At 42.9% G+C, this 10,854-nt stretch overlaps 1 protein-coding gene across 2 annotated transcripts in view; it reads right to left on the reverse strand.

Annotated features, from left to right (window-relative positions):
- ADAMTS16 (ADAM metallopeptidase with thrombospondin type 1 motif 16) overlaps positions 1–10,322 on the reverse strand; it is a 161,162-nt gene extending 150,840 nt beyond the window's left edge. For both annotated transcript variants that reach the window (XM_068234569.1, XM_068234567.1), the window contains exons 1-3: positions 10,158–10,322; positions 9,944–10,049; positions 5,275–5,591 (exon numbers count right to left, since the gene is read on the reverse strand). In XM_068234569.1, the coding sequence (XP_068090670.1) occupies positions 5,275–5,591; positions 9,944–10,049; positions 10,158–10,211 (477 nt within the window). In that variant the 5' untranslated portion in view covers positions 10,212–10,322. The remainder of the gene's footprint in view (positions 1–5,274; positions 5,592–9,943; positions 10,050–10,157) is intronic.
- Between the last annotated feature and the right edge of the window lie 532 nt (positions 10,323–10,854).

Below are 10,854 nucleotides of genomic sequence, written 5' to 3' on the forward strand. Positions count from 1 at the left end.
CATAGGGGTTCTTGATAGTTCTCCATGTGAGCCTAAGGGGCGTTCTGACCTGTGGGGATCTCTTTGGAGCTTCCAAGTGTTCTGGGAGATCTCTGAGGAAACTTGTCCTGGTACCTTGGACTGGTTCAACGGTGGGTTTTGTGTTGGTAAGTACAGTTCCGGTGGGCATTGCAAAGGCTTTGGCGTTTTTGGACAGTCCCTGGAAGGCGGTGGGTATCGCTCAGAGAGTTTCTGGGGGCTTTTTTCTGGAAGTCGTGGTTCTGATGGGTGTCACACTGAGGCTTGTAGTGCTGACGGGCATGGTTCTGTAGGTTCTGGTTCTGATGGGTGGGGACTGATTCTGGAATTTGGTCTTGCCGGGCTGTCCCGGTCATCATGAATTATCAGTCAGATTGTTTTGTCGGGAATTTCAGTTTTGAAAAGCGTCTGGTATCCGCTTTTAAGGGGGGGGGGGGGTAATGTTAAGATCATGTCTGCAGCGTTTACTGCTGGCTGCAGTGGTATTGCAACCCAAGCAGTTCTGATGTCATTACATGCATTTGCTTGCATAGTTTGGTTTGCACTTAAACTAGTTGCTGATTCCATCTGCAGTCGCTCTGAAGTTAATGACAGTTTAATATGCTTTTGTGTAAACAAACATTGTCTGCTGCAATGGAGGGGCAATCCCTTTCCTGCAGGCTGCATATCATTGTCTGCCTTTTCCTGCTGTCAGCCTGTGATTAATTACCATTCACTTGTGTGGGAATCTGCAGGTCTGCTCCCATTGGATGACCTCAGTATAAAGAACTGCTTCCTGCAATGCTTGATGGGCTACCATAGTCTCAGATTCTGTCTGTTACTCTGCTCGTGCCCCACCTCGTTCCTAGTCCGTGTGGACTGCGCTGACTCCTGCGAAGGGGTCAGCGAGTCCTCCTAGTTCTGCTCTTGTTCTAGAAGTTGTTACTCTGCTTGTCTTGTGTCATATATTGGTTCATCGCCAATATATACGCATACTTGCGCATTTTGTTATTTTCCTTGTATTCGTGTTACGTTGATACATCAGTGTCGCTGATATATACGTACACGAACTGTTTATTTCCTGTGTTCAGTTAGTCAGCCTTCCAGCACGTTTTGGTAGTTTGCGCGTATCGTGATCACCCGTGCTGAGCTAGTATCCTGCTCCTGGTCCTGTTTGTGGATTGCGTTCATCTCTGCGAGGAGATAACTAATCCTTCTGAATCCTGTCCTGTTACCGTTTGTGGATTGCGTTCATCTCTGCGAAGAGATAGCGAATCCTTCTGAGTCCTGTTCCCTGTATTGCTCCAGTGCTAGTCAGTGTTCCTGCTTATGTCATATGTCGGTTCATTGCCGATATATACATATGTTAGTCAGACGTTACAAATAGTTTCATTGATAGCTGTAATTGTAATACACTAGGAAAACATACTTATTGTATATTTGTCTGTGTTACGTTCATCTATCTTGATCCTCCTATTTCCTGGCTATCCTGTCCTGTCTTTGTGAGGCACGCCATCGCTGCTACGCATTGGCTGCCTCATTCCAGTCTGTCTTGTTGTGGACGCTTTCTGTCACTAAGTAGTGGCTAGTTAAGCAGGCGTTCATTCTGTCTACCTGTCCTGATCTCCTCAGTCCTGGTTTATGCGCTCAGCGCTACTTTGCGCTGAGACGTTATTACGAAAGTGTTGTTTGTGGCTGTTCGGATCTGCACCGGCTCTGTGCACCACAATCTCCTATTGGAGTCAGTCCTCTCCTCCACTAAACTGGGGATATCCTGATTCCTTGTGCTGGTGTGTGTACCTCCTTCACGTCAGCTTATGTGTTACATGCTGACTGTGGAGATTACACCTCCAAGCTTAACAGGGCCCCGATGCAAGTTTTACATGAAACCCCCCCCCCAGCACTCTATTCATAACAATTGATGCGGCACACCAAAACCTGCCAATGGCAACTACAGTGTCAGAGGTGCAAAAAGGGGATGGGGAACAGCTTGTTAATGATTACCACTATTCATAGTATCTATAGAAGTGATTATTATGAGCACAGGACCAATAGAGAGCTAATACTGCAGTTCAGGGAGGGCCCTACGGGGCCCCTCTGGCCCAAGGGCCCCGATGCGGTCGCAACCTCTGCACCCCCTATTGCTACGCCCCTGCCCGCAAGAGGAGATGAAAAGGGGGAAAGTTCAGATGGGGAGACAGAGAGGAGGAGGAGAAGAAATGTAAGGAGCAGGGGAAGCTCGTCGCAAGGAGCTAGTGGCACTGTCAGGCAGCATGTATCAGCCCCTGGGGTCAGCCCTTCAACGCCTGCTGTTGCCACCACCAGAATGCCGTCATTCCAAAACTTACCGGTGTGGCTTTTGTGTGTGTGTCTGCCTCTGATAGCAGCAATGCCATCTGCCACCTCTGCCAAAAGAAACTGTCATGGGAAGTCCAACACCCACCTAGGGACAACTGTTTTGCAAAGGCACCTGATTGCAAAACACAAATACCAATGGGATGCACACATGAATAAAAGCAGCACACAAACTCAAAGCCACCCTCCTCCTCCTGGTCCAGCAGCATCTTCAGCCACGTCAACCTCTGCTGTCCTTGCCACCTCTCAACCACCCTCCACTCTGCCGCCTCTCACCTTGAGCAGTTCCTGCTCATCATCTGCCCTCAGTGAGCTTTCTGACAAGGAAGTTTTGGAGCAGAAGAAGCCAATGTCTTCAAGGCACCCCCTTGTCCGGCGTCTGACAGCTGGCTTGTCGTAACTGTTAGCCCACCAGCTTTTACCATTCAAGCTGGTGGAGTCTGAGGCCTTCAGAGAATTTGTTGCCATTGGGACACCGCAGTGGAAGGTACCGGGGAAAAACGTATTTTCCAAAAAGACAATCCCCAAACTGTACCATCACCCCCAGCTCCCCAGGGCCTACCCATACCGCAGTGCACTAATAACATTTTTTTTTCTACATAACAATTAAATGTTTTTCTAAATAACACAATTACATTTTTTTATACATAACATTGACAGTTTTTTCTAAATAACAATTCAATTTTTTTCTAAATAACATTGACAGTTTTTTCTCAAATTAAATTTGTCTGTGTAAACCTGCGCCATCATGTGCAGAGCCAAGTCACTGCATCTCTGGCACACAGAGTTTGGGCAAGAGTCCATCTACCCACTGATACCTAGTCTGCAAAGCATGGTCCGCGCAGGTATATCACCCCAGCTCCCCAGGGCCTATTCCACAACCCAGTGCACTAATTCATTTTTTTCTAAATAACAAAATTACATTTTTTTTATACATTACATTTTTTTCTAAATAACATTGACAGTTTTTTTTTTCTCAAATTAAATTAAATTAATTAAATTAAATTGGAGTTGGTGACACCACTACAAATGTCAGGCAGGCCTGCTGCCAGCCTGCCACCTGCTGTCCACCACTGGCAAGCTTCCACTGCGTGGCTCTGCACTGGAATTGGTGACACCACTACGAATGGCAGGCAGGCCTGCTGCCCGCCTGCCACCTGCTGACCCTCACTGGCAAGCCTCCACTGCGTGGCTCTATATTGGATGTGGTGACACCAATATGAATGGCAGGCAGGCCTGCTGCCAGCCTGCCACCTGCTGACCCTCACTGGCAAGCCTCCACTGCGTGGCTCTATATTGGATGTGGTGACACCAATACGAATGGCAGGCAGGCCTGCTGCCAGCCTGCCACCTGCTGACCCTCACTGGCAAGCCTCCACTGCGTGGCTCTGCATTGGAGTTGGTGAAACCACTACGAATGGCAGGAAGGCCTTCTGCCAGTCTGTGTTCCTCCACCTCAAACTTTATCTCAGTGCCCATGCACTATGTGCAGTGTTGATAGCTTTAGCAATAGTTCCACTTTAATAACTTTTTGTTTACAATTTATGATACTGTAAAACCCTGTTGGGTTACATTTTTTAATAACCAAAAGCATGGTAGCTATGGTGAGCTTTCACCATAGTGACAAGTCAGTTCAGTAACAGTAATTACAGTACACAATTAATCCTTCTTTCTAAGAACTAGTGAAATGCTTGTCAAGCAGGGTAAAGCCTTGGAAACATTTTCTTAACATTCTCCTTTTCCTAGAAAGGGCCACTAAATATCTAAGTTGGTGGCTTCTTTGTTGCAAAGTAAACATAATACAGACAACTGTCTTTGACAGACTCACAGGATGGATAATTGCCCAGGAAGTTGTCATGGCAAAGCAATTGTCAGGCATAGAAGACACAGTGGAAAACCATTGTCCTAAACACAATGCAAACTGATGCTTCTAAAATAAATTATGCTCATGAAGATTATCAGTAGAGAGACAAACTCTCTCTCTCTCTCTCTCTCTCTCTCTCTCTCTCACTCACTTTCTATTTCCCAGGTCAGTTTTTTTCCTTTGAAAAATGCCACATGCAAGCCTTTCATTATATTTTTTTAAATTTATTTTGCTAGTATGCATTTCAAATGCATCATATGGTCACACGCTTGTGTACAATATTGTGGAAATTTGATAATAGAAGAATTGTAACCATTACATATTTCAGCAAATTGTTAAAACAACACCTAATAATCTTGTTGTTTTTCATGCAGAGGTACAGACTAACCAGAAAGCTCATGGTGACCCAGAAATCATTGGAGTGTGTAAGGGGCTACAATGGTCCTAAAAGCCCCCTTACAAAAATGCTATGGGAAACAAAAGTTTGCTTTCTTTAAACAGAAAGAATTTGCGATAATTCAGGTTGGAGTGAGCTCCGAGATGTCTCCCAGTGCATCACTGCTGAATATATGCAAATTAACCATTGTTGCCCTTAGAAGTTAAACACACCTCCAGAACCGCTGGAATGCAATGATGTGTCCAGAGCCATAATAATCCAACATGCATACAGACTATTTCAGATTGGTTGATCCTCATCAGTGCATGGCATGGATTAGTTTCGCTCTATGGAGTAGGTCTTGAAACACCCAGAGGTACAGACTAACCAGCAAGCTCATGATGACCCAGAACTCATTGGAGTGTGTGAGAGACTACAATGGTCCTAAAAGCCCCCTTACTAAAATGCTATGGAAAACAAAAGTTTGCTCTCTTAAAACAGAAAGAATTTGCGAAAATTCAGGTTGGAGTGAGCTCCGAGATGTCTCCCAGTGCATCACTGCTGAATATATGCAAATTAACCATTGTTGCCTTTAGAAGCTAAACACACCTCCAGTGGGGCAAGAAGGGGATGGGAAACAGTTTGTTAATGATTACTAAGTATTAAAGCCGTTCACACTTACCAGGCCATTACACATTGAAAGTGCCACTGCAGAATTCTCATGGAAAAGCAGCTTTCCTTGATAAAAACAGTAGTCGTGCAATGAGTACACATCAGTGGATTTAGATTGTCCTTCTCCAAATACTTGAATCTTAAAACCAGGTGCTATAAGGTTATCAGATGCTTGTAGTTCTAAATGCATATCCTGACCAAATCCATGAATTCTGAGATGAACTGGACTTCTGTCGACTGATCTTTTTCTTCTCTGGCTGTGGCTGATCTCGTCTGTTATGTAATTCCCATCTCTGTCCACTTCATAAGCCAACACGATGTCATACTCTGAAAAATATACCATGGAATGGTTAAGGAAGCTAGGTAAGACCCAAGTAGCTAGGAAGTAGCTATCGCCTCTCCTCCTACAGACACTGACATTTATCTGTCTCTGCCACTTATAAAGCCTATTGTGAATAGTGCAAGGCTTAGGCAGAATGAATGAATCATGTGACATCATACTAACTCACTATCCAATATTGGTTGAATGCAAGTTTAGCTCACCATAAAAATAGAGGGAGTGCTCCTGCTCATTAGCACCCTGATGAATCGTCCAACCAGGATGAGAACCACGTAGGTGGGTGGGGCTGAGGAGTGAGTGCCTTCACCATGTCGTCATATAGTGAACCATAAGGCCATGGTGCACTATATGGTCTCAGATGAAGTGAAGAAGTTAGATAACCCCCATTGCAAAACAGTTGTAAGGATGTACACCACACGGCACCCACTGCCAGGCTCCCCTCCCTCACAAGTGTCGCCAGCAACAATAAGTACACTATACAGAACTGTTTTATTGTATCCATGTTGAAGATTACGTCTATGCATTTGCATCTGTTTGTACCACACTGCAAATAAACATGGTACAATAGTGTTGGACTTCCATGCTCCTATGTGTTCACACAGAGTGAAACAGACATGGAAGACTCGCCTTGGGTCTTTGTAGCTTTTCCTCAAATTTGGCCCAGCAGAAAAGAAACGATTACTCCCTCCTTCTCAACTGATTGTCCCTTAATTGTAGCAGTAGCCAGCCAAAAAATGTGATACCAAATAAAAAGCAAGAGAACTGAAGAAGCCAGCATTTCTCAAGCAATACAGCAGTCTGCCTCTTCAGGTATGATACTAGCAAGTTGTTAGTGGCTGGGTTATCCACCACCGACTTGCCTGCACCATGCTTCAAGGCTTTCTCACTAGTGGCTACCAGGAGAGTGCCAGAGCAAGGCACTGGCATGGGAAAAATTGAGTTTAAATGGTTGGGCTGCTTTGTGACTGCAAGTACAGCTGTCTGTTAGTAATACCTCTTATGACACACGCACACACATACACGCAAGCACTACTAGGAGTAACTGTACCCACACACGCACCCAGGTTTTTGGGAGGGGCATGTAGGTGTGCCTTGGGATCACATGAGCCCTAGGAAGCATGTACTATATAAATTCAACACCATGAGGTTGAAAGCCGGCCCTTGATAATTAGATTATTGGTAAAGCAAATGTGGGTTTGTGCTTTTCATCTGTGATACCTTATGATGCTCCTTATGTATGCACTTCATCTGTGATACCTTATGATCCTTATGTGATACCTTATATCATCTGGTCGATAACCTAACCCTAACTACTACACTTAAGGCAACCTCCCCCATCAACTCTGCTCTCTAGGGGGTGGGGACAAAGACCACTTAATGCTGCTATAAAAAGGGTGATGGGGGAGCGGACAAAGGCCAACTACTGCTACTTTGGAGGGTACTGGTTTGGAATGGCCCACGTTAACTTTTGTCCAGTGCCCCATTTCACCTGAAGTTGGCCTTGCTCATTTGTATGCGTTAAAACGTACACATCCATGGTCATATACAATATATTATTCTATACAGGTAGTTCACAGTTAAACAAATGAGCTAGGGTAGATTCATTCTTAACCTGAATCAGCTCATAAGTCAGAATACTGTGCCATCTCTGTCCCCTGCACCTCCTTTGTGCCCCCCCCCCTCTGTACCATCATTGTCTCCTTCTGTGTCACCTCTGTTACCCCATGCCTTCCGTGTCCCTGTCTTTGCCACCTCTGTGGTACACCTCCTTCTTTCCTCCTTTGTGCTTCCCATGTCCTCCTCAAGATCACCGATCCAGCACTGGGACCCTCTAGAAGTTCACAACCACGCGTCTCCAAGCTCAGGCTTGGCAGAAAAATCGAGGCGTCCTATGCAGTGCGGCCACGCTCGTTCATGGATGGGAGTACGGATGCAAACTTCCAAAGGGTCCCAGCACTGGATCACAGGTTTGCTTTAAAATGTATAAAATGCATAAGCAGAACTCGGAACTCACTATATACAGTACTAAAGTGTACCACAGTGAAATGTCATTTTACCAGTTTAAAAACGATCTGTGATTTTTTTTAAATAGATTTTTTTTTTCACAAACTACAAAGTCTTTTTGAAAATATTTTTTTTTACTTGATCACACGAAATCAAATTTTACATTTTTGACCTGTTCGTATCGGCAGGCCATTTTTTCTTAAGTCAGGGTGTCTGTAAGTTGAAGACTACCTGTAATTCTTTTACTCAAACATGATAAAAAATGAAATGCAATGAGTCCATTAATTAATGTCAGTTGTAATGTGTTTCTAGCTTGCGGTAAAATGTGCAAAGTGTAGAGCAATAACAATGCGCTTAAAGGTGAAACAGACTGCAAAAAGAAAACAAATTGAGGTGACAATTTATGGATAAATTAGAGACCTGCTGTAAGAGTAGGTTCACCCCGTGCCAGTCATTCTCTCTGCTCTGCTTTATCTCTACCACTTTGTGCTCTGTGTTGTATCCACTGATGGGTTACAAGTGCTAGTTGGGGGTCTCTATGAATGAGGGATCCAATGTACTCTTTTACCAGTGCACTACTAATGGAGCAGGGGGAGTTGAACAGTTATGGTTACATTGGATATGCCTCATTCAGAGGTTGCCCATGGACCAGAGGGACCAACCAAGGTTCTTGCTTTAACCACTGTACTAGTCCTTCATTGGTGCTACGTTGATAATGATCATGTCTATATGTGCTTTTAATAGTGGCTAAACAGTTCCCCTCCCTTGTGTAAGCCTCTCTGACACTGGCTCTCCTTAGCATGGTTTGGTGCTCCATATCAATTGTTATGCATAAGGTGTTTCAGGAGGCCCAATATAAAACTTACAATGCACTGTGCCCAATTGCTCCATAGCTATGCCACTGGTCCCATTTGAAGCATATGTCAAGTTATCTCCAGAGTCCCTGTACCACATTTGTCTTATTAGATTGCAATACTATATAAAGAATAAAGGCACACTGGTATGTGTGCAGATGGCACAGAAAGTCAGCAAACAAAATTCTTCACAACAGCTGTCCCATCCCATGCATGTGCACATTACATTCTACTTTATCTAGAACGGTGTACAATGTCAACGATAGAAAATTTTAATAATGTAATTTTTTGTCCAGCTGTGAAAAAAATGTGACAAGTCATTAATTTAGAAACAAAATCATTTCCTCAGATGATCATTTCTATAAATCAAGCTGTCTATATTTATAAAGCATGACTCCTTAGTGTGAGTAGCCCAGAAACTGTCAAAGCCTATCCGTGACACATTATTAACATACTAACAAGGCTGATGGCAAATAATTGAGGACATTTAGGAAGCAAAAGAGTTTTGCCAATTTTTCTAACATACACTTATTCAAAGTGATTTAAACAGACAAATTGCTAAGTATAGTATCCCACAGCAGCCAACACTATTTCCCCTTTTCTGTGATCTAATTTGGCTGAGTGGTGTTGCTCATCACAATTATCATTTGTACTTTCATATTAAAGTAAACCTATACTGTATTAAAAGGGGGGAGTAAGATGTCACAACACCTTCTAAAAAAAGAAACACAGAGACCACAGAAGCCCAGATAGTGCAGTATATTATGAAGTCTTGGAGGAAGCTCAAAGCTTGGCTGTGTTTTATATTTGTACTAATTATTGGCCTGAGGAAGTAGATACTAGTTCACAAAACGTTTTGCCATTGCTTTGCCAATCCTCTGAATACAATTCCTTATCATAGATCTAGTGTCATCCTTTGAGGTATGCCACCTCTTTTTACATTTTAGTTGATTTTAACTCAGTGTTATCTCTACCTGGGTGCCTCGTCCCCCAACTGTACTGTATTAGAAAATTAGGCAAAAACACAGCTAAAGGAAAACAAAGTCAAAATAAAGTGCTTATTTTTGTCACTTCTCAATGACTTTGCAGCTAGGACATGACAATATGGACCATGTATTCTGTAAATCTGTATTCTTTGACACACAGTGCAAAAGACACAGTTACAGACCTTTACATTTTTGGCTATTTCAAAAAGTTCGCTTTAAAAGGTTCAATGCAGTTTTTTTAGTAATGAAACATTGTTCCTGGGAAAAAATAACAGTTAAGTATAGGTTTACAATATGTATTAGTTAAGCTTTAAATATTTATTGTATTTCATCTATAGAAGGATAAGGAAAAAGACAGTGTACATCCTAATGCTAATATAAACTAGCCATACATGTATTTATCATGGATCTTATCTCTTGCCAGTTGTTCTACAGACCAACAAGAGCTAATCTACAGAAAAACAAATTAGCACCCTGTCCTTGCAGTATACTCACCAGAGTTTTCAATGAAATCTGACAGGTCACGGTGTAGTGGCAGAAATAAAGAGCTCAGGTTTCTTTCTGCTACAGATCTCCAAGATGCAGCAAACACTCGTGCGTTCTTTGTGATATGCAGTATTCACATGGTAAAAGAAAGGGAAACAATATATTCAGTTAAGTTTTCTCCATGGCTTACTTTTCCAGTAGTTGCAGATCAACTTCAACTCACCTCGAAAGAAACAAGAGCAAGTAGCAAGGACCATAAGCCTAGGCTCACTTCCATGTCACCACACTATTGCAACGTTCTCCACACTAATCCAAAGGGAACTTGGCTTACTATTACAATAATGGATTTAATTTAGCTGTATTCCATGCACCAAAAAGTTCACATAAAAAAAATAGTCCCATTCCAGAAGTTATATACACAAACATGTCATGAAGCTTCAAGTTCTACTCATTTTACTTTTTTTAAGTTGAATGGTTTTATTGCATTCCAGTATTTATTCCATTGCTTGCTGTTCCACCTCTAAAGAAAATTATTAGTGGAAATAATTAACAGGAGTGTGCAATGCAGACGACATGCTGCTGTGGCTGCTGCAGTTTCATATAGGAAGCATATAGTTCTATTTTATACTTGGAGATAGCTTGCTTTGAGAGTGTGATTCCTTTCAGTCCTGTCTTCTCTGGGGTCTTCAGTTTCCATGTGTTTCACTGTAGGAGATTTTCCCAGCTCTTCCCCTTACTAAGCATGAAAAGCCGGCTGTTATGCCCGAATGACAGCCCCTCAAGCCAATCATCCCAGCTCCTTGCCATGGGCTGTCCACTGATTTGCATTGTGTCATTTCTACTGTTAACCCTTTACTGTATGTTCAGAGCTGACAAAGATTACAGGAGGTACTATTTCATATCAGACATTTGCAGCATTT

Source organism: Hyperolius riggenbachi, chromosome 5 (assembly GCF_040937935.1).
Source record: "Hyperolius riggenbachi isolate aHypRig1 chromosome 5, aHypRig1.pri, whole genome shotgun sequence".
NCBI lineage: Eukaryota > Metazoa > Chordata > Amphibia > Anura > Hyperoliidae > Hyperolius > Hyperolius riggenbachi.